Source organism: Penicillium odoratum (genome assembly GCF_028828045.1).
Source record: "Penicillium odoratum strain IBT 22623 chromosome Unknown utg000002l_segment0_segment0, whole genome shotgun sequence".
Classification (NCBI taxonomy): Eukaryota; Fungi; Ascomycota; class Eurotiomycetes; order Eurotiales; family Aspergillaceae; genus Penicillium; species Penicillium odoratum.
In genome coordinates this window covers 1,123,533-1,146,999 of record NW_026643144.1, presented here as the reverse complement: position 1 = coordinate 1,146,999, position 23,467 = coordinate 1,123,533, and the positions used below count along the sequence as shown (strand labels likewise).

General features: G+C 47.7%; 6 protein-coding genes across 6 annotated transcripts; 4 read left to right on the top strand and 2 right to left on the bottom strand.

Moving 5' to 3' along the window:
• Window positions 1-241: 241 nt before the first annotated feature.
• On the bottom strand, window positions 242-1,216 carry N7520_002456 (Taurine catabolism dioxygenase TauD/TfdA; the record flags this gene model as incomplete). Its single annotated transcript, XM_057136391.1, has 2 exons — window positions 242-1,083; window positions 1,147-1,216. The coding sequence occupies 2 exons, from the start codon at window positions 1,214-1,216 to the stop codon at window positions 242-244; spliced, it is 912 nt and encodes a 303-aa protein (XP_056999077.1).
• Window positions 1,217-1,574: 358 nt separating this feature from the next.
• N7520_002455 (Zn-dependent exopeptidase) lies at window positions 1,575-6,190 on the top strand (the record flags this gene model as incomplete). The annotated part of the gene is made up of 6 exons (XM_057136390.1): window positions 1,575-2,397; window positions 2,454-3,739; window positions 3,972-4,028; window positions 4,620-4,931; window positions 4,998-5,231; window positions 5,294-6,190. 6 exons carry the CDS (start codon window positions 1,575-1,577, stop codon window positions 6,188-6,190), a joined length of 3,609 nt encoding a protein of 1,202 aa, XP_056999076.1.
• A 3,107-nt stretch (window positions 6,191-9,297) lies between these two features.
• N7520_002454 (uncharacterized protein) lies at window positions 9,298-10,689 on the top strand (the record flags this gene model as incomplete). Its single annotated transcript, XM_057136389.1, has 1 exon — window positions 9,298-10,689. The coding sequence occupies one exon, from the start codon at window positions 9,298-9,300 to the stop codon at window positions 10,687-10,689; it is 1,392 nt and encodes a 463-aa protein (XP_056999075.1).
• A 5,389-nt stretch (window positions 10,690-16,078) lies between these two features.
• On the top strand, window positions 16,079-17,347 carry N7520_002453 (fungal specific transcription factor domain-containing protein; the record flags this gene model as incomplete). Its single annotated transcript, XM_057136388.1, has 1 exon — window positions 16,079-17,347. One exon carries the CDS (start codon window positions 16,079-16,081, stop codon window positions 17,345-17,347), a length of 1,269 nt encoding a protein of 422 aa, XP_056999074.1.
• Window positions 17,348-17,540: 193 nt separating this feature from the next.
• On the bottom strand, window positions 17,541-20,233 carry N7520_002452 (beta-glucosidase; the record flags this gene model as incomplete). The annotated part of the gene is made up of 3 exons (XM_057136387.1): window positions 17,541-18,332; window positions 18,400-19,107; window positions 19,157-20,233. 3 exons carry the CDS (start codon window positions 20,231-20,233, stop codon window positions 17,541-17,543), a joined length of 2,577 nt encoding a protein of 858 aa, XP_056999073.1.
• Window positions 20,234-21,050: 817 nt separating this feature from the next.
• Window positions 21,051-23,007, top strand: N7520_002451 (uncharacterized protein; the record flags this gene model as incomplete). Its single annotated transcript, XM_057136386.1, has 10 exons — window positions 21,051-21,096; window positions 21,160-21,203; window positions 21,254-21,279; window positions 21,339-21,694; window positions 21,748-22,122; window positions 22,177-22,256; window positions 22,307-22,448; window positions 22,495-22,531; window positions 22,583-22,771; window positions 22,818-23,007. The coding sequence occupies 10 exons, from the start codon at window positions 21,051-21,053 to the stop codon at window positions 23,005-23,007; spliced, it is 1,485 nt and encodes a 494-aa protein (XP_056999072.1).
• Window positions 23,008-23,467: the final 460 nt, after the last annotated feature.

Here is a 23,467-nt window from a genome sequence, read left to right as displayed (position 1 = left end):
TGGGTGTTATTGCACGACATTTTGTCCATCCGCCAATTACATGCTTTGTTCTGATTTGCAGGATGGGCGGTATAGAACAGAGTTCATGTTAATTTTCGCACAACAATCGATTCACTTTCTAATTTGTATACAATTAAGTACAATGATTAAGATCACATAAAAGTAGTATGGCCTCGATCAGAAAAGACAAGCGACTCAAGTTGTTATTCAATTGCGCTGTTCTGGAAAAGTGGGTCAACATTCAAGTGGCTCCAAATGGCCTCGCATCCCATCGAATCCTTCGCAAATGTCGGCCAGGATCTTTGACTTCATTCCGTGAGTGTAACCAACGCCGATTATTCATTACAATAATCGACCCTTGAGGAAGATCGTTTGGACTCAGATGGAGAATCTCCTCGCCAACAGCATCCCCCCAAAGTGTCTGTTTAAGTTCCTCCAGCGCCTTTGCAGCATCATTCGTCAATGGAACGGTGATATCCACTCGTAGTCGCAGTTGACTGCCACTCTGCCCTTCAGGCTTCGCTAGTAACAGATTTCCCACTATATGATCCTCGCCCGCCTCCTTGATAAACTCAGGAGGGACATTGATTCTGTAATTGTTACCAGCGAGCCATTTTTGTGCGAAAGGAGAAAGCATTCTCAGAAGCCGATCAACATCGAGGACAGACAGTACTCCGCCGCCGCAACGGTCCGGCTGGAGGACTTGAAGAGCAAAATATTTTGGAGGGCGCTCCTCATAGCTACAGTCTGTATGCCAGTCAAATTTATGCATTGTTTCTGACCGTGCTTGGTATTTCAGATGTTCGGCATTTATGCAAGGTCGGACATCCCAAAACCAGCCTCGTTCGGCACTGTGATTGATCGGCAAGCCGTGCTGGTGGTTTATGTGTAGATGATGAACGAGATTCTCAAGGTAGTTGCTTTCGGGATCGGCAAACCCCAGTTGCAGTTGGAGCACACCATTCGCTTCCAGTGTCTCATGCACAGCTTTGAGATGTGAGGCTTCAGAGGCGAGACTCAAGCTGGGGACATCAATCCTGGGGATGGAACACGAGATCGTTCGGCTTTGGTTCATCCGTTTGTCTTGGTCACATCAGCACCGCCGTTCAACGAATGCCCATAAGGTGGGAATAACAAGGGACTTACGGATATTGCCATTGTAATTTGAGGCTGCCCTGGTACTATAAGGATGCAGGGAGCGGAAGAAACGATGCATTTCGAGATGTTGATCCTTCTAGATGCAGCGAACGTGCAATGATGCTATAGAGATTACGGGCTCATCAATTCTCTTATAAACATCAGTACATCGACGCGCCAACCGTATGAGTACCGCACTGTACGATACACTAAATACCGAGCTAAAAAAAAAAAAAAAATTCCCGCACGCCTCCCCAGTTTCATCGATCGAAGCAGCCCCTGATGCCTTCCCAGATCGGGTGTGGGTCCATGCAAGATCAGGTTTTGAAAATTACCCGTAATAAAACCGAAGCTTAACACGGGAGATATGCGGTATAAATCGGTTATAATCCCTAACCGGGATGGAATGGTCGATCGGCTTCTTTCTTTTCTGCTCAATGACCGCGATGAAGGATGGGCTTTCTCTTACCCGGCGCCATTCTGCTCCTCGTAGAAATCGGGAGTTGAAGTCCTGTTTGCTTGTTTTAGGATTTGTGATTTTGCTGTGGCTGACCAAAATTCATGGCCATTTTCTGCATTCCAACTATCAGTGGAGTTCAGACTCCGCTCGATTCAACCGGCTGGACCTGGAAAGCTTGCTGGTGACTATACCTGACCCGGCGAAGGCTCGTGAATGGAGTGTCCATTATACGTCAAGCCCCCATGTCCTAGGCCAGGGTTATGAGTTCGGTTCTTGGACTGAGCAGACATGGCAAAAATTCGGGGTTGCGACCGAGATCAAGAGTTATCCGATTCCAATCCCCTTCACCACTCCAGTCTATAAACGTCTAGCTATTCTCGAACAGACGCCAAGTGACGATCGGGTGTTCTTTGAGGCCAGCTTGACCGAAAATAGCACGGACATTAATCCTCTTACCGACGAAGTTGTGACTGTCCCTACCTTTCTGTCATTCTCGCAAAACTATCGAGTCAGTGCACCGGTTGTGTATGTCAACTTTGGGACACTTGAGGATTTCAATGACCTCGCTCGAGCTGGTGTCAATGTTACCGGCAAGGTTGCCATCATCAAGGCTGGCGTCATACATGAAGACACTATTTTATCGCTTTATCAACAAACTGGAATCGCAGGGTGGCTCATCTACATGGACCCCCAGCAAGATGGAGACATTACAGAAGATAATGGCTATCGACCGTATCCAGATGGTCCGGCTCGCCCGCCACAGAGTGTCTTCCGTCAAAACGGTCCCCGCCCCTATCACGGTCTGTTTCTCCCTGGATGAGTGTTTTGAGACGATCGCTTGCTCACGTTTCATCAGGCCAAAATGAGTCCAACTTTCATTCGGTTCCCACAATGCCTATTTCTTATGCGGACGCAATTCCCATTTTGAAAACTTTGAATGGCCATGGCCCTAATGCAATTGATCTAGGGAAAAGGTGGGAAGGTGGTCGATTAGGCTACCGTGGCGTTGATTATAACGTGGGGCCTTCGCCCGCCAATATCGTGGTTCGCATGGAAAATGAAGTGGAGGCAACAAACGCCACAGCTTATAATGTTGTCGGAATCATCAAAGGACAAATTGAAGGCGAGGTTGTTATCGTTGGAAACCATCGCGATGCCTGGGGTACTGGTGCGGGCGACCCAGGCAGTGGCTCAGCGGCCCTAAATGAGATGGTAAGGAGCTTTGGTCTCGCGGTGAAGCAGGGATGGCAGCCTCTACGCTCGCTTATCTTCATCAGCTGGGATGGCCATGAAGCAGGCCTGTGGGGATCGACCCTCTGGGTGCAAGAAAATCTACCATGGCTGGTCAACCAAACAGTGGCCTATCTGGAAGTGGTCAGCGCAGTTTCTGGACCGCAGTACTTTGCCAGATCTAGTCCACTGTTGGTGCCGCTCATGCGGGATATTGCAGGACAGGTCTTGTCTCCAAACCAGACCATCCCTGGCCAGACTGTTCTCGATCTCTGGGGTGGTACAGTTCAGCCCCAAGGAGGCTCTGACTCTACCATGTTTATTCATCAATGCATCAGCACGGCCAATTTTGGCTTTTCTCGAAGCCCGACAGACCCTGTTTACAACTGGCATAGCAGCTTTGATACAATTCAGTGGATGGATCGATTTGGTGATCCGACCTGGAAGTATCATATTACAGCGGCACAGATTTGGGGACTACTTGCTGCGCGACTGGTAGAGAGCCCGGTCTATCCATTTAGTGTGACCGAGTTCGCTCTCACCTTACAGAATTACCTTGCACAGGTCCAGAATAAAGCGAATGAGACAAATTTCTATCTTGACTTTGACGCTTTAAATGCTGCCCTGAAACAACTTTCTCATGCCGCAGTCAGATTCGATGCCTATGCTTCAGCGCTTGGAAAAGTTGCAAGTGAGAAATCAGATGCTGAACCTGATGGAATGGCAAAATGGATTCAGGACATCAACTACAAATACCGCATGTTCGAACGTCAATTTCGCTATGAGCCGGGTGTTGATAAACCAGCATACAAAAACATCATTTACGAAATGGTTTCGTGGAATGCTGAGGTTGGGCCGGGATTCCCAGTGTTGTGGAAGAGTATTGAAGCTAAGGACTTTTCAAAGGCACAGGTACGTTGTTGTTTGTTTTGATTATGATCTCTGCTAATATCGTTCATCTTAAGAAATGGATTGGAATAACCCTCTCTTGCATCGAAAATGCTACTGCTCTCTTGGGGCTGGAAGGCTTTTTTGCTGAGTAGTTCAGTTTCCACATCGGATTGAGAATTATGGTCTTTTTTGAGCTAGTGATTGTTTATTTTGCTACCAAGGATATGTCAAAGTCAATCATGGACCCTGCTAGTTCACCTCATCCCTGACCTACAATGAGATCTCGCCCCTCGCACTGTGGCTAGATGACGTAGGTCAAATGCTATGCCCATCTAGTTTTTGTACGCCTTCGGTAGACAGTGGAAGAATTCTTTTATTTACACAAGCACCTTGAGTACCTGTATTGCCGTATTTGGTTATAGCACATCAGATACGCCTATCTATCCTAATTGAGATAAGTGAGGTATGTTTGGTGGGAACTCAAAAGCCAAGTTGCCCCACAGTTCAGCTCTGGCTCGGCAGGTAGAAAAGTGGAGAGAAGCGGCTGGTGCCCATATTACCATACAATACAAGGGAACTGAATATTCCTTGTAAAGGCCCAGCACCCACGATCTTTGGTGGGCTTTCTGAAGCAATAGTCCCGCAGCGTACCCACACACACCGGAGCAGTGTGGGTACGCTTCGGGACTATTATTCGGTTTCCACCTTCCCTTAGCAGTCTAGAGCGGACTGGTCCTTTGTAAGGAATTTGCGTTGAATTGTACCTGGGCAATTGATCTCGAGTCGTCACGTATAATATTATGTCCAATTTGTGACTGCACAGACTTTCATTCCCTACTCGTTTTCTATTTCGTAAAACCCTTCAATGATGAAGAACACTTGCGTGAATCGACTTGAACAGGTCGTTCTTCCCAAAAATGACGACTACTCACCTATATCCTCAAATGGACTGCAATCCGACCTTCATGATGAAAATTATCTCGTGTATCTCTCGAGATTGAACAACTGGTCTTCGTCTTGGCCAGCTGGATCCTTGGATGCATCCAGCCCTCATCCTGTATTGATTAGCAGAATGCACCAAGAGCAAGCGAAGAATCTACATGTAGCACTCAACCTGGCTATACAAGATATCATCGGGAGATGGTGGACGGATGAGGACGCGAAGTTTCCTCAGCGGATGCCACTGGAATCGGAGGAAGAGGATCTTCTACGCGTGAGTAGCGAGCTATTCGGTTTGCATGTCGACTGAAAGATTAACTTGATATTGCCGTAATGATAGTGGATGCACGTAAATCAACACCTATTCCGACCGTACAGCGAACGACAAGGATCATGGAGACCTGACTTCTTGCTTGAATATGACGAGACAACTGGTGCTGAAGCCTTTCGCATCTGTGAAATCAATGCCAGATTTTGCTGGAATGGCTTCATGCACGCTGCCTTTGGGCAGGAAGCCTTTTCAAGGTTTGGACTAGAGGCTCGAGGCCTAGAATGTGCCTCGGACCCCGAGGAAGTATGTATATCAAGACTTCATGACCCGTGTCTACAGCTCTAATATTTTGAAATATGTTATAGATACTCGGTGGACTACTGGAATTATTCAACCATAGTCTCCCGCTGCACTTATGCAAGGGTGTAGAGCATGGTATTGACATCTTTATGTTTATGGAGTTCGTGGAGCAACGAGTCGGTATTGTACCACGATTGATCACTCCAGATACCCTCCGACTTCTTCCGGATCCTACGGAGGTGACTGGGTTCAAATTGTGCTGTCTTGCCCAGCCTGGCGCGACAAATACAGTGAGGACTCAGTCTGGCGAAATAGTGGAAGAAATTCATCAGATCGGTCTAGAGCTTCACCAGAAAGAGTTCCATGCCTTTGACCAAGATATGAAACGACAGATCAGTTTGCGTTGTTTCAACGATATGCGGACGATTCTGTTTGCTCACGACAAGAGAATGCTTGGGATAGTTCGTGAAGAACTTGGCTCGCTGCTGTCTCGAAAGGTCATCACTCTACAGCAGGCAAAGTACCTTAAGCGTGGCATCACTCCCACTATTTTGCCAGGGTCAAAAGATATGGAAAAATTTATTGCAAGTTGCGAAGTTTTCGAAAACTCCAAAGATGGCTTCATTCTCAAACCGATTCGTGGTGGCAAAGGGAAGGGTATTTTGTTTGGTGATGAGCTTGATAACGCTGATTGGTTGGCGAAATTAGAGCCTTTGCGATCGGCACAGATGCAAATGCATGCAGGACAGACGTTGTATGTTGTGCAACGCAAGATACGTCAGCCCTACCATGATGTCCTTCTAGGACCTAGAGCCAAGCCAGAGCGCTGCCATAAGGTTGGGACCTACCATGCCGTCAACGGTCAATTCCTGGGGCTTGGAGTTTGGCGGTGCAGTCCTGGGAGATTATGTGCTGTGGCTGATGGTGCTACCTGGATATCCTCTGTGGTAAAGCGTGGATAGCATACTGGGTTGAAAGTGATATAATAATACTTCTTCCATTGCAAAGGTGGAGAAGATATATTGGACCTCGATTTTGTTAGGTTAAGGGACGAAACTTGCAGTGATCGGTGCCTCCCGAACTCTTCATCTTCCAAGATTTTTAGCTCGAGACTCATTTTCCGCAATATCGTCGAAGCCAGAGGTGCAATGAGGCGAGTATGGTTCTCGCTCCCCTGGTCACCTGGTGAATTTCCACCACGTGACCAGTGATAACGTGATCCACGGTCGCCCGAGCGACCCCATCGAAAATCCACTTCAATAATAATACAAGTCGCCCGAGCGACCCCATCGAAAATCCACTTCAATAATAATACATACTTTTTAACCACAACAAAAATGCCACCCCAACGCTCTGAGAAAGAAACAAAATTGATAGAGCAAGAAGGTCGCCTTTTATTAGCTATAAAAGCTATAAAAGATGGTAAATATCCCTCTGCTGCAGCTGCTGCACGATCTTTTGAGATACCTGTCTCAACTTTGAAGGCCCGGATCAATAGGCGCGAATCTGCTGCTGAAAAGAGGGCATCTGGTCATATATTCACCCAAATTGAGGAGCAATCGATAGAGAATTGGCTACTTGATATAGACTTAAGAGGTGTAGCTCTTACTTTGCCTATGTTGCGAGATATGGCTAATCTTTTACTTAGTGTAAAGTAAAACACACCATCTACTATTGGTATCAATTGGCCTTCTTAATTCATCAAACGACACCCGAATCTCTCTACTCGACTCTCTCGTAAATACGACTATTAGAGAGCACTCTCAGAAGACCCTTGGATCATTAAGCCATGGTTTGATTTAGTTCAAAAGACCATTGAAAAGTGGGGTATTATTTTAGACGATATCTTTAACTTTGATGAGAGTGGTTTTGCTATGGGTATCGGCGCAACACAAAAAATTATTACTTCTGCAGAATACCACGGGAAAAGAGCTCTTTTGTAGGCTGGAAATCGTGAATGGCTAACCATAATTGAGTGTATTCGAGCTTCTAGAAGTGTTATGCCTCCACTCTTTATTTTCAAGGGAAAAATTTTTCAAGAGTATCTACGCCCCTTTCTCCTTTTGAATCAAAAAGAAGCACGTCTCACTATGAGTGAAAATGGCTGGACTACTAATACAATTGGTTTATGGTGGTTGAAACACCTTTTTATTCCAAATATTAGGACAAGAGTAGGAAAATATTGCCTACTGGTCCTCGATGGCTATGGGAGTTATTTGACCCCCGAATTTGACCAACTTTGTGAAGAAAACCAAATTATCGCAATCTGCATGCCTCCTCATGCCTCTCACCTTTTACAACCTTTGGATATAGGCTGTTTTTCGGTTTTGAAGAGGCTTTATGGAGGAGCGGTTTCAACCTTGATGCGGAATGGAGTGAACTCTATTAATAAGGAGGATTTCCTTAAAATAATCGCAGATGCGAGAATTAGTGCTTTTAAGACCTCTACTATACAAAATAGCTTTTCAGCTACTGGATTAGCACCATTCGATGCTAATAAAGTCTTGGAAAAGCTAAATATGCGCCTGGATTCTCTTCCTCCTTTCGAGATCATCTCTCAAAGACCACTCTCTTCCGGTAGTGATAGTGATCCAAGTACTCTTTAGACTCTCTCAAAATTCACAAAATCGCAATCTCGGATCAAAAAAGGTCTAGAATCTTCTTCTTCAATCCTTTCTTCACCAACAAAAAGGGAGATTAAGAAGACCTACAACATAACTATCAAAGTGGTCTACCACCATATTTTTCTCCAGAATCGCTGCGCCCAGCTAGAGGCTACTAATAAGAAACAGACCAAAAAAAGAGAGATAATACCAAAATTTACTACCCAGAAAGGCATCTTTAGGGGTCTAGAGGGTAGTAAAGATGATGTGGTCTATAAGGATAAAGATATAAGTAAAGATATATATTTACCAGAGGTATCTACAAATACGGTTATTAAGCCTACCTTACCTTCTATGCCTATAATTCGGCGGCAAGTAACATATTCTGGGTGCGGGATAAAATGGTATACTTACTGCCCTACTCGCTTTAGATAACAAAATTTATATCGTTTTTATGGTTTTAATAGTCATTGAAAATTGGTGATTTTTGAAAAGTTGGTAGGGTCGCTCGCGCGGCCGTGTCGCTCGGGCGACCGTGGATCACGTTAAGTTAATTAGCAGTATAACAAAGCAGATTACATAGTTTACCACTTCTCTATAGTGATATATTAGTAGTGGTACTTGGGCTCTAGCATGGGCCTGTCCATGGACACATTTCTCTGTTCATGGACAGGACTCTCTGTTTTCTATATAATTACTATAAAATCTATAAAAAACATTGATATAAATACATAATAAATATGTGTCGGTGTTCCTGGGTCATGTGACCTGGGCAGCGCTCTTTCGGTCTGCAGGCTTAACCTCCAGACCTTTTGCTCTCTCTCTTCTTTTCTCCTCCATACCCATTATCACATATGTTCTGTGTGAAGCTTTTATCTACAGTATATTCGTCATCTTCCCCCACTTGGCTGCCTATTGGCTTCAAGAATATGTAATATATACATATTACCATTCATGGACAGAAAGTTATTCTGATAAAGTACTATTACTTGACCCTCTTCTAGTTTCTATTTTCAATTTTTACTGTACTATTACTTAACCCTCTTCTAGTTTATGTCTTCAATTTTGACTATATTACTGTATTGATATTATTAATTTCCAAGAGATCAAGTCATATTGTAGTAAGTAATTCCTAGAGGTAATATAGATAATGTTTTATTTTAGCCTACTTGTCACGGTGTGTCCTGATAGGGTCCGTAAGGACCCGCTAAGACCGATAAGGGAGATCACGGGCACGTGATCTATATCTTGTTTATCTGCACTTCCGATCTGGATCCTGTTGTAGCTCTTCGAGCTACGTCTTGTATAATAGCTTACGCTAGACCGTCCGCCGACCTGCTGCCGGATCAATTAGAAACCCTCTGAACCCGACCCGATCCCGCCGGTCTTCTCCTATTATAACCCTGCCAGCCTGCACCCTGACACTACGTAGCTCCTACCCCTCTTAGGAAGTTGACCGTCTGAAGATGTCCGTACCGGTCCCGCAACCCCCGTTCTTACCGAGCGACCTAGAACAGTTCGCTGAACATGCGAAGGACCACCCCGACCAGTGGTTCGAATACTGCCGCCGCGCGTATGACTATATCGAAAGCATCCAATCTGACGCTGCCAACGCCCGTGAGCGTGTGGACCAAGCCGAACTACAACTACAAGCCGCGAGGATAGAGATTACCCGCCTTACGAAGGAGCTGGCCGCGGCCGAGCGCGACCACCTGCGAGATGCTGCATTCCTTGAGTATCAGAAGAAGCTTTACGATGAGGCGCAGCATACTATCGCCCGCACGGAAGCCGCACGGATGCGTGCGGTTGAACTCGCTATCCCTACGGTGAATACCGTACCTGCCCCTGCCCTTGAGCCTGCCGCTGAGCCTGCTGTAGCTGCTGTTATGGGAGCGCCTCCGTCGCTTACTCCCGAATCTTCCGGCTCACACGTACGATCCGAGCGTCTTCCCGACCCTGACAAGTTTGAAGGAGAACGAAAGGATCTCCGCCGATTCATTTCCCAAGTTAAGGAGAAACTGAATATCAACCGTGACCGTTACCCGACCCCGCAGTCCCGAATGACCTACGTGACCAACCGCCTGAAGGGCGTCCCCTACGCCCAGATCCTGCCGTACATCCGCGAAGGCGTCTGCCAGCTGAATGACTTTACCGATATCCTGGACATCTTAGAACGGGCCTTTGGAGACCCTAACCGCGCCCGTAACGCCCGAAACGAACTCTACCGCCTACGACAAGGGAATAAGGAGTTCAGTGTGTTTTTCGCCGAGTTCCAGCGTCTCGCTATGGAGGGCGAGATGCATAAGGAAGCCCTACCTACGATGCTTGAGCAAGCGATCAACCGAGAACTGAAGAGTATTTTACTGCACCACGAACCACCGAAAGGTGACTACCTCGACCTGGCACGATTCCTTCAGAACTTGGAGAATCGTCGAGCTCAGTACGATGGTGGCCAGTTAGCCACCCCCCGGACGCTTACTGCAGCTGTAAGGACCGCCCCGAAGGCTGCCGAGCCTAATTCATGGAGACGAGGCCCCGAACGGGTCCTCACACCCCCGCCTGCAAACCCTGATGCTATGGACCTGTCTGCCACCCGCCGCCGATTCTCCCCTAATCGTCAGAATCCATCCCGATATGAACAGAATGCGTGCTTCCGCTGTGGCTCAAAGGAGCACTTTGTCCGAGACTGCCCGCAAGCCGATAAACGCCCACTAGCAGCCCGCCAGATGACTGTCTACCCCCGCTCGCCCCCGAATGGATACCGCTCTCCGTCCCCGGGGAGTACCCCCCGTGGCCGCCCTACCTTTAGCCGTACGCTATCCCCTGAGGACTCGCTAAAAGGCGTAAGCCTGGCCTAAGTCGCGACCAGGCGCTTCCACCGCGCGTTATCCGTCTATCCGCCGCCGCCCTGAATGGCCTCTCTGTTGAAGAGGAAACCCGCCGATCCGACCTGATGATATTACCTATCACACTGTACCGAAAGGGAAAGGAACTCCCGAGTTACGCCATGTTAGACTCCGGAGCAGAAGGAAAGAGATTTATTGACCAAGGTTGGGCCCGAGAGAACGGCCTAACCCTCTTACCGCTCACGAACCCGATCCAACTGGAAGGGTTTGATGGGCAAGAAGCTGAAAGTGGCCCTATCACCCACTACGTGCAGATGCACATCCGTATTAACGACCACCGAGAGAAAGAAGCCTGTTTTCTGGCCACGCAGCTGGCACACTACCCTATCGTACTAGGCCTACCGTGGCTGAAAGTACATGACCCCTATATCCGCTTCGCTGAACACACTGTCGAGTTCAATAGCGATTTCTGCCGAAGGAACTGTAATACTCCCCAGCAAAGCGCGAAGATCCGAGCGCTCCACGAGATACCCGTTAAGACCCGTCCGAAGTCCCTACCAGCACGACCTGCTGGTCTTGAGAAACGAGATATCGCGGCTGTGTCGCTAGCAGCGTGTGCCGCATATGCTAGAAGGAACTACCGAATGTTCGCTATTACTACCGAAGATATCGAAGCTGCACTGAACCTGAAGACTACGACCGAACCTGACCCTGCCTCTATATTGCCTGAAGAATTCCGAGACTTCGCCGAAGTGTTCTCCCCGAAGGAAGCTGACCGCTTGCCGCCCCACCGACCATACGACCATAAGATTGTGCTACAAGAAGACAAACCTCTGCCGTTCGGCCCCCTGTACCCTATGTCCCGTAACGAGCTGGAAGTCCTGAGGGACTGGATCGAAGATAATCTGAAGAAGGGCTTTATTCGACCAAGCTCCTCGCCTGCAGCCTCGCCTGTCCTGTTCGTGAAGAAGCCGGGCGGAGGCCTCCGTTTCTGTGTAGATTATCGCGCGCTGAATGCGATCACCACTAAAGACCTTATCCGCTGCCGCTCACGAAGGAGACCCTGAATAACCTGAAGGGGATGAAATACTTCACGAAGATTGATATCATCTCCGCCTTCAATAACCTACGGATCGCGAAAGGGCAAGAATACTTGACTGCGTTCCGTACGAGGTTAGGACTTTTCGAGTCCTTAGTGATGCCCTTCGGCCTGACTGGGGCGCCTGCATCCTTTCAACGGTTTATTAACGATACCTTGCGAGAGTACCTGGACTGCTTCTGTACCGCATACCTGGACGACATCCTGATCTATAGCCGCACGCGAGCGGAACATATTGAACACGTGCGGAAGGTTCTACAACGCCTCCGGGAGGCTGGCCTATTCGCGAAGCTATCTAAGTGCGAATTCTGTGTCTACGAGACAAAATTCCTTGGTATCATCATCGGAAAGGATGGTATCCGTATGGACCCCGATAAGATCGAGACGATCGTGAACTGGCGGACCCCGACCTGCCTGACCGACGTACAAGCCTTCATTGGTTTTGGTAACTTCTACCGCCGCTTTATCCGAGACTTCTCTAAAGTCACCGCTCCGCTCGTGAAGCTCACGAAGAAGGGCGTCCGCTTCGAATGGACCCCTACCTGCCAGATGAGCTTTGAAGCTTTGAAGAAAGCATTTACGTCCGCCCCCGTCCTGAAGCCCTTTGACTGGTCTAAAGAGATCATCCTAGAAACGGACGCGTCCGATTTCGTTTCCGCTGGTGTCCTATCGCAGTATGATGATACTGGAGTCCTGCACCCCGTTGCCTTCTTCTCAAAGAAGCATTCCGCAGCCGAATGCAATTACGAGATATACGATAAAGAGCTATTGGCTATTATCCGTTGCTTCGAGGAGTGGCGCCCTGAGCTAGAGGGCACGTCCTCGCCCGTTAAGGTCATAACGGATCACCGTAACCTGGAATACTTTACGACAACAAAGCTCCTGAACCGCCGCCAAGCCCGTTGGTCCGAATTCCTGTCCCGATTTAACTTTAAGATCATATACCGGCCCGGAAAGCAGGGTGCGAAGCCCGACGCCCTGACCAGGAGGTCAGAAGATCTCCCTAAGGAGGGGGATGAACGCCTGTTACACCAAAGCCAGACCGTCCTGAAGAAAGAGAATCTGCAAGTGAATGCCATAACCCGCTCAAGGAAGGAAGGAACCGTAACCACCCTACCGGACCCGCCAGAAGAACCGCCAGAAGAACCACCAGCTACGACCACACCCGCAAGGAGAGTCCGGTTCGCCGAGAATAACTCACCGGAACTACCGCCCGCGATCAAAGACCTGCTATCCGAAGCGTATAAACGAGACAATACGGTGCAATCGATTCTAAAAGCGTTGCTATCCAACGCTAGCCGCCACCCCGGAATCACACTTGCCGACTGCGAACGAAGGGGTAATCACCTATACTACCGGAACCGTCTATACGTCCCTCATGACGATAAACTGAAAGCCGAAATCCTGCGCCAATGCCACGACAAGCCTGCTGCCGGCCACCCTGGCCGATCGAAGACGTACGAACTATTATCCCGAGAGTACTACTGGCCCCGAGTCTACCAGTACGTAAGCGACTGCACTAAGAACTGCCACACCTGCCGCCGAATCACACCCGCCCGAGAAGCCCGCCAGGGAATCCTGAGACAGCTGCCCGTACCTGAGAGAGCCTGGCAAGATATTAGCATGGACTTTATCACACACCTGCCGCCTAGCCATGGTTACGACGCTATCCTTGTCGTCGTAGACCGCCTGACCAAAATGAAGCACTTCATACGCTGTAAGGGAACCTGTAACGCTGAAGAAGTCGCCCGCCTGTATACCCGTCATATCTGGAAGCTACATGGCTTACCAAGTACGATCGTGTCCGATCGAGGGCCCCAGTTTGTGGCCCAATTCTGGAAACACCTGACCAAACGACTACGGATAACCAACCTGCTGTCTACCGCCTATCACCCAGAGACAGACGGACAGACCGAACGTGCGAACGCTGTCCTAGAGCAATATCTCCGAGCGTACGTATCCTACCTACAGGACGACTGGTCCGAGTGGCTACCGCTAGCCGAATTTACTGCGAACTCGCACTACTCCGAGAGTACGCGAGTCTCCCCGTTCTATGCCAACTATGGGTTCCACCCCCGTATCGGGTTCGAACCATCCCTGCCGAACAGCCACCCTGCTGCCCGAGACGCTGAGAAGTTCGCTACACGTATGCAAGAACTAACGTCGTACATCCGTGCCGAGATTCTGTCCGCACAGGCCCGTTATGAAGAACAAACGAACCGTCACCGCAAGCCTGCCCGCCGTTACCGCCCTGGACAACTGGTTTGGCTGAACGCCAAGAACATCAAAACCCTCCGTCCACAGAAGAAGCTAGACTGGAAGAATCTAGGTCCCTTCCAGGTCCTCGAAGTCATAAGCCCGCACGCTTACAAACTCGAACTGCCCGCCAGCATGAAGATCCACCCGGTATTCAACGTAAGCCTGCTGCAGCCCGCGGCCGAGAACCCTATACAGGGGCAAGTGCCCGAACCCCCGCCCCCAGTCGAAGTCGAAGGACTAGAGGAGTGGGAAGTAGAAGATATCCTGGATTCCCGATGGGAACGACGCGGCCGTGGAGGCCCGCGCCTGAAATACACCGTTAAGTGGATTGGGTACGACGACCCGACTGAGGAACCTATTGAGTATCTCGCGCACGCCCGCGAGATCATCCGGAACTTCCATAGGAGATACCCCCATAAGCCTCGCCTCAACGGAGTTCGGCCCTAAGGGAGGGGGTACTGTCACGGTGTGTCCTGATAGGGTCCGTAGGGACCCGCTAAGACCGATAAGGGAGATCACGGGCACGTGATCTATATCTTGTTTATCTGCACTTCCGATCTGGATCCTGTTGTAGCTCTTCGAGCTACGTCTTGTATAATAGCTTACGCTAGACCGTCCGCCGACCTGCTGCCGGATCAATTAGAAACCCTCTGAACCCGACCCGATCCCGCCGGTCTTCTCCTATTATAACCCTGCCAGCCTGCACCCTGACACTACTAATCTGAAGAAGGGGTTAGTAGTTTAGAATATTATAAATTCCATAACTTAAAGTTAGAGTGATAATGTATATTTACACTTTTAAGTAATAACTTTTTACTGGGATAATTTGATAAGACTATACATCCAAGCTAGGAAAGGTTAACTTTTTTCACAAATGCGGGTTAGTAAGGGCCATCCGCGGGCGGTCCTCTGCGGGTTAAGGGTTAGGTGAGTGTTAGTAGTACTGTGGGTTAGCTGAGGGCTGGACGTTCTGGCCCTCAAACGTTTTTAATGAGGCCTAGAGTGAATAGATACCTTTTTTAAGCCATAGCTTCAACACGTCTACTTTGCAGGTTATGTGCGATGTCCGATGACCAGTGGTTGCTGAATATAATCTGACAGGCTAATGAATATGGATTCTATACGACTGAGCTCTTTATTCCTTACCATTAGTAAGTATTCCTCTGACATTCTCTTATCTGAGATGTTAAAAGATAAAGTCGGGTCCGCTCGGCAAATCCAACACCCATATCGTACCAATCGGATACGTCCCATCATGCACTATTTTGCATCGGCTATTCCCCAAGCTTGAAAGGTGACCATCTACTAAATATAATCCTATGGATTGTGCCGTGAGTAAAGCCATATCACACTCCGCATTTCTGTCCGTTTAGGCCGCCCTGCGCACAAGCAAAAATGCCCCGACCACGTAAGACGTGTACGGAATGTTCACTGCGAAGACAAAAGTGCGACCGTCAAACTCCTTGCGGGCGATGCCTCAGACGCGGAGTTGCGGGAAAATGTACGGTTTGGTGGCATGAACCGTACAATCCTCAAATTCACCGCGCTTACCCTCGAACACCACGGCCTAAAGTTCACCCCGCACGAAGCGCCACTTCAGTAGAAACAATACGAGAAGCCCAAGCGCAGTACTTTTCTCATTTCCAATCTGCCACATTTTTAGGCAAAGACGCGCACGCAGAAAATTGGTTGGAAAGTCTCAGTCATCCAACACTAACAGACGAACGGTCCCCGCCACAAAACCGAATCATTGACAGGGGTGGTTCGAGCCAGCCGTGGCTCTCCCCCCAGGGCATCGGGCCCAGGTACCCCGCACACGATGTGCCTCGTCAAACCTTTCTACAGAAACTGATGCCGAGCGCCGACCATATTTGGAAACTTGTCCACTATCATGAAGTTTATCTGCTATGGTATCACGGCTGTTACCATGGTCCAACTTTACGGTTCGAGCTGGAGAACGCTCTTGACGACCAGGATGGTCAGGGTGGAACGCTTGTCGTTCGCGGACTCAATCTACAATGGCTTGCTTTGTTGTTTGCCATAATGGCAGGGAGCGTAACTTGTGCCACTGAGACACGTCTGGCAGAATGGGGGTTTTCTAAAAGAGAAGTGACGAGTCTGTCAGAACAATGGTATAAAGCGACAATTTCATGTCTGAATGAGGCTGAGTATACATCAAACCCCGATATGTACTCTATTCATGCTCTTGCAACGTTGAGCATGTCCGCGCATCCTCTAGGCCACTCCCAAGAGCTGTCAGTACTGTTAGGCGCTGCCTTGAAGATTGCCCAGCGTTTAGGGGTTCATCGCCTTCATCATGACCCGGCCCTGGAAAACATCTCCGGCAACTCAAAAGAAGAGCAAAGGCATAAGCTACTGAAGCGCGAAATTGGTCGAAGGCTTTGGTCTTTTCTCTGCATCAATGATTGGATGTCTCTTCCATTTACCGATTCCCACTATATCAACCCGCTTCATTTTACGACCATCAAGCCCTCAAGCCGAAACCACTTAACAATGGATCCTATAACACCCACTTTCCCGACATATACAAGCTACGGAAACTATCTTTATGAAATTGCAAAGCTCATGGTCAACCATCACGATGCCATGCTTCAAGCAACAACGCAGTTTACGTTGTATGAGACTGTCATGCAGTATGACTCACGAATTCGCACACTAGCGACACAAGGAATACCACGATATTTTCACGTAGTAGAGCCGATTGACCCAGCCTGGCCTCCGTGGATAATCTGGGCAAGGAAGAGTTTAACAATATGTTTCGCGCACAAGATCATCATGATCCACCGTGCCTTTATCAGAAAAAGCTTCACAGATCCGGCGTACGCTGTCACGCGCCGCACCTGTTTAGCGGCCTCTAAGACAATTTTAAATGAAGCCAAACATAAGGGTGTCGATGGCCCTATTATCTGGGTTGACAAAGCCTTTTGCGTCGCTGCTGGTGTCATCTTGTGCCTTGATATCTTTCATCGGTCGGAAACCGAAGTCGAGTTCCGGACACACCGTGATCTGGTGACAAACTGTATATCGATGCTTCAGAAATTCGAAACCAGTGCCATCGCTGTTCGAGGGGTGATTATATTGTCTGCTCTAATTGAGGAGAGAGAGAGGCTGGCCTCGAAAATGATATGGCCACCACAGAGTACCTACATTTCCGACATTATTGAATCTCTGGGCACAGTGCGAGACTCACTGTACGCTGTGTCTTCTGAGGCTGCAAATGCACTTCCGGAGCTTTTACCTCCACAAGCTGGCTTCTCCAATCGCTTTTTGTTTGAGGACCTTTTGCAATAATTTTTCAAATGGTAAGCATTTGCTTAGTTCAAATGTGTTCTATACCACTAAGATGATCATTGGCCAAAGAATAACTCAGTAGATCGATGTTCTTTCTATATAATATCAAAAACAAAATTGATTTGAAGAGCAATTTAGCGACCGAGATGATCCATTCTTACATTATTGAGCTCTGTCTATAGATTGCTCGTTATTAGAGCCCATTCCAAGATCGAGCCTGCAACAAGTCAAAGGATAAACTCAGCATCTCATCATCCGCGGAGCTTGATCCGACCAAAACATCAAATGTATCCTTTTCCATAACCCAGGAATTCTTCCGTTCGTCCCAAAAACTGGTAGCGTATTTCAAGCTCATCCGCACATCGACACTTTTCTTTTTTCCACTCTCGAGAACGACCTTGCTGAACCCCTTCAGTTCTTTTCCAGGCCTGGCGATCGATGGATTCCGTTGCGAGAAGTAAACTTGGACCACTTGAGCGCCACTCCGAGCCCCAACATTATGTACATCGACAGTAAGGACAATTGAATCCTCCATCTCAGATACCTCAACTCTTGCGTTGTCGATGATGTATTCGGTATAAGAGAGTCCGTGCCCAAAAGGAAAGAGGACTCTTGTGCGCGTCTTTTCGTAGTATCGATAGCCCACGTAAACATCCTCTCCATACAGGGTCCGCCCCCGCTCCGAACCATAGTTGAGGAATGCGGGGTTGTCCTCCAGTCTGAGAGGGAATGTCAGGGGCAGTTTGCCGCTCGGGTTAACATCCCCGTAGAGGACATCAGCAATGGCATTGCCTAGCTCGTTTCCCCCGTACCATGCTTGGATAATTGCCGGTACTGAGTGTTCCCAATCCATTGTAACTGGAGTGCCCGATTGGATTATAACTGCAGTATTCGGATTGACAGAAGCGACCTCATGTATCAGCCGATCGGTGGCGCCTGGTAGTTGAAGACTCTCTCGGTCATAACCTTCAGATTCCCAGTCGGCCTGCGAAGGGTCAGTTTTTGAAATTCTCATTCATTCAGTTTTTTATAAATAAGGGATGGACTCTCACATTCAGTCCCACTACAATGGCAACCTGATCAACCTGTCTGGCAATGTCGACAGCTCTGCTGATCTCCTCCTCCAGATCCACCACATAGGCACAACCAATTCTGATTCCACCACCGACCGTAGAATTCGATCCTGGACCTGGAAGCTGACTGGTTGCGATCGATCCAAATTCCACCCGAACCGCGTAAACCACGTCTTTTTCGAGTAGCATTGTGCCGTACGTCTCAGTCGTGCCGTATCCAAAGAATCCACCGCCAGAAATCTGGTCTTTAGAAGCGTCGACCAGAAGCTTGTCATCGATGAATAGCTTGGCTGTTCCGGCCACACTTAGACTGAAAGAATATGTTCCTGTAGCTGGAGGTTTGAAAGAACCAATGATGGAAGCGTACCAAGCCCCCCGATGAGAGCTTGGAAGTGGTGGTACATAATCGAAGAGATAAAGGTCACTGCTTGAGACGGGGAAGTTGTCCAACAATTCACGTATTGTGTTTGAGGGCCCTTCGGCGTAGACCAAGAACTTCAGGTCTGTCATAATGTCGGTGATAAGTGGATTTTTGTTGTACCCCGTACAGCCCAGGGAATATTCGACTTGGCTTGTTGATTTGGATGAGATGCCTTCAAATGGATTTACCGTGTAGGATGGCACGACATTGGCACTGCCACCGCCAGAAATCGTGGCTATTTTCGCATTTGGCCCGATGATCGCAATCTATTTACTGTTAGGAGCTTTCTTGAACTTGAAACTCTTCTATACTCACGGACTTGTCTTTTTGAAACGGAAGAACCTTGTTGTTGTTTTTCAAGAGGACAATGGCTGCTGAAGCGGCTTCTCGAAGGTATTTATTTTTCTCAGTTGATTCAATGCTGGTTTCGGTCGGGGATTTTGGGAGTTTGGAAGTCAATTTTTGGATGAATTCCAGGACTCGTCGAACACAAATGTCGATTTCATCTACCGTGAGCTTTCCACAGGTGAGCGCTATGTTGACCAAATTACCACGTAGATAGGAGGGACCAGGCATCTCCAAATCCAAGCCAGCCTTGATTGCTTCTGTGGTGGAGTATGTTCCACGCCTAGAAAAGTCAAAAGGATTTTCATATTTTAGGAAATGGAATACTGACCAATCACTCATGACTAGACCATCGTATTCCCATTCGCCCCGCAGAATATCTTGCAGCAAGTGGAAATTTTCACTTGCATGGACTCCATTGACTCTGTTATAGCCAGTCATCAATGCCCATGGCTTGGCAGATCGCAGGGTTATCTGAAAAGGCATGGCATAAATCTCTCTGAGAGCTCGCTCAGTAAGTCGCGAGTCCTGACTCATTCTTTCATGTTCTTGATCGTTGCAGACAAAGTGTTTGAGCGTGGCGGCGACACCCTTCGATTGGACACCGCTGACAAAAGCCTCTGATATTAGACCTGCAAGAACAGGATCTTCGCTGAATGATTCAAATCCTCTGCCAGCGAGAGGAGAGCGAGGTGTATTGATTGTAGGACCAAGAATAACGGATATGCCTTTAGAAGTTGCTTCTTCGGCCAGCAGCTGGCCTCCTCGTCGGATCAGATCCACATCCCACGTTGAAGCTAGGCCAGTTCCGCAGGGTATGCATGATGCTGGCTCGCCATTGATCATCTTTGTCCCGCGGATGCCATTCGGTCCATCTGACGCTCTGATTGGTGGAATACCCAGTCGCTCGATACCGTGCAGATGCCAATTGTCTGCACCTGACAGAAGGGACACTTTTTCTGCGAGAGAAAGGCCCTGTAGAATACTTTCAACGTCGAAGGTGTCCGGCATACTATGACAATTATTTTGCTGTGAGGAAGAAGGCATGGTTCCCATAGCTGAAATTCCACACGCCTGTGCGGAGTCGATGGGAGTCAAGGAGTCAGTCTATCTCCAGTTGAGCACCTGTAGATAGTGTTAATTCCTTGTAGAAGAGAGCTTTGGTCAACAATATAAGTATACAGTGTACAATTCCATATCGAGTCCCAAGTGTAAATTAAGCTAGCTTTGCTTGGATTAGATAGGAAAGACGGACCCACTTTCGATATCTTTCGTACGAAGTGCGGGGAAGTCGTACGAGACTTCGGCTATTTCAAGGCTTATCATAGTTAGTACGAAGCTCAAAGCAGCAGCACATGCCTCTAAGCCACGTCCTCATTCAAAACTATTCGCTGATTCAAAGTGGGTCTTAACTGATTATACCGGTTAGTCACGTTCTCGGATCAGTTTAAGGAATGCTTTATCTTGGAAGATTCTGATAGCGATAGGTATGAGAATACAGGAGTAGCCACCAAATCACGCTTTTGATGCCTTTATCGTGCTTCGCATGGACTTGTGACCTCTGAATCGTAAAGATGGCACATCAATTTTGATATGATTCCCCAGCTGAACTTGTTCGATTTGGAACATGGTGGCTTTTCTAATCTTATCTTCTGTACGATATTCATACATCCTTGCCAGTATCCTTCGTCCATTTCAGAAATCCAGCATACATATAATATTCTGCCCTACTTTGTGACAGTATCATCGAGGAAAGCAGAAGACAGATTCGTTAGCAATTTTTGGGATTGCAATACTGTCTTGAACAAGTCTCCTTTGATCGCTGCTTTACGAAAGAGTCGAGGATATCTCATATCATAGCAGCATGGCTAAGCTCAACAATATGGCCTGGGTGCCCAGATCATCCGAAAGTACACATCCCGCTGCCAGATGATACCTGTCTTCCAAGATATTTCGCTTACTCCATTTTGCAGTGGTGACTGTTCTGCTGATTTTGGTGTCAAGCATTACTTCAACGGTGTGTTACACTCCTTATCATAAAACTTCAATTGCTGATGAGCTTATCAGACGATGGGATTTGATTCATCCATGATGTAAGTCGACCCAGATACTTCGCATCTGCAGCACTAACCGCGGCTCAATGTCCGTACAGGAACGCTTTAAATAGTCTCCCCTCCTACAAAAACTATTTCCATCTGACTACTTCAACTCTTTCTCTCAACACATCTGCCACATGGGTCGGAGGTGGTATCGTCAGTCTGTTCTACGGCAAAGTTACAGACTTGATCGGTCGAAAGAAGGCACTGGCTTTGGCTGCGGTATTCACCGTTTGCACGGCAGTCTTACAAGCTGCTGCCCAGAATGTCGGAATGTTCATTGCCGCCCGTATTTTGCTAGGCATGGGAATGGGAGCTTCTGCAATTGCTGGTCCCACATATCTTGCTGAAACGCTGTCTTTGAAATGGAGAGGTCTCGGCTTGGGAATTTTCTACACATTTTACTACGTCGGTAAGTTTACACCATATCAAGGATATCACGAGAGTATTCTAACCCAGGAACAGGGGGTCTTTTAAGTTCAGCCATAACTTACAAAACCGCGCAGTATGACTCCACTTGGGCGTGGCGGCTCCCTTCAGCCTTGCAGGGAGTTTTCAGCTTGATCAGCCTGGTGATTATTCCATTTGTTCCAGATTCGCCTCGATGGTTGATATACAAAGATCGCCGAGATGAAGCCCTCGAAGTCATTGCACTTACTACCGCAAACGGGAATAAGGAGGATCAAGTTGTACTTGCCCAGTACGAAGAGATCATTGAAACCATGGAGTTTGAAAAGTATAATGGTGAGACTGTTTCGCTGCTTACAATGATTAAGACAAAGTCCAGCAGACGTAGGATGATGCTCGCCCTTTCAGTGGCAGTATGTGCCATTCTTTCTGGTAGGCGTTGCTTGACATTCTAATTCCGCACGAAGAAGCTCTGACAATATACAGGCAATAATATTGTTTCCTACTATCTTTCAATCATGCTGGACAATGCCGGTATCAAGGATTCGAACACTCAGTTGCAAATTGTGAGATATTGAGACATTCTTCCTGAAAATTTGGACTGACCAGTTTGAAGAATGTCGTTCTCAACGTCTGGTGTCTAGTGATTGCTGTTATTGGCACATTCCTAAGCGACCGCATTGGACGCAAACCGTTGGCCATTATCAGCACCACCCTTCTCACAATTTTCCTCTTCTGCGTTGGTGCTTTGACAAAAGGTCTGTTCTTTGTCCGAAACACGAATTTGGGTGCTGACAGCAATAGTTTACGGAACTTCGAACAACGAGAGTGGTGTTTATGGGTGCGTTGTTTTTACACCTGCCATCTTTTGATCTATGCTGATAGTTAATAGGACTGTTGCTGCAATCTTCCTGTTCCAAGGAGCGTTCAGCTTTGGCTGGACTCCGTTGACTGTTCTCTACCCCCCTGAAGTACTCAACTACGCGATAAGAGCGAACGGAATGGGAGTCTATAACTTATTGACCAAGGGGTGTGGACTTCTTACAACATTCGCTTTCCCTTATGCACTAGACGCTATAGGGTCAGTCTTGCTACTTCATTTATCGGGTTTTGACTAATTCTGGTAGATGGAAAACCTACATGATTAACGGCGCATGGGATGTTCTTGAGCTCGCCTTTGTTATATTTTTCTGGGTGGAGACGAAGGGAAAGACACTTGAAGAGATAGATGAGGTGATGAACGGCCAGGCAAATGGCAATGACATTGGACCTAAGGATACGAGTGCTTCCTTGAGCCCTGAGGTGTCTAAAGCCTAGCTTCTGGTACATGTGGCACCTTTTGAGATCCTGATCATTACCTTACTTATTTCGTTGACTAGAATAATATATATTCAATGTTTCTAACTTTTATTTATTCTTAAAACAGATCTGTATACATATGTATATATTTGGTGAATAGATGGATACTCGTGCTTCGGGTTAGATATGGTGTGTAGAAACAAAGATATCCATCATAACTTCACTGAGAGATCCACTGCGGGGCTTGCGCACCCCAATTAATTTCCACCCTTACTTTACCTAGGTAACACTACTTATCAAGGATTGGTATTACATATGCATTATATAACTCAGATCAAAGAAGTTCAAAGTACATACGACCATAGGGTGTGGAGAACAGGGCTTCCCGTCCGCTCAGCCGTACTTAAGCCACACGCCGGTTAGTTAGTAGTATGGTGGGTGACCACATGCGAATCCTGACTGTTGTATGTTTTTGCTT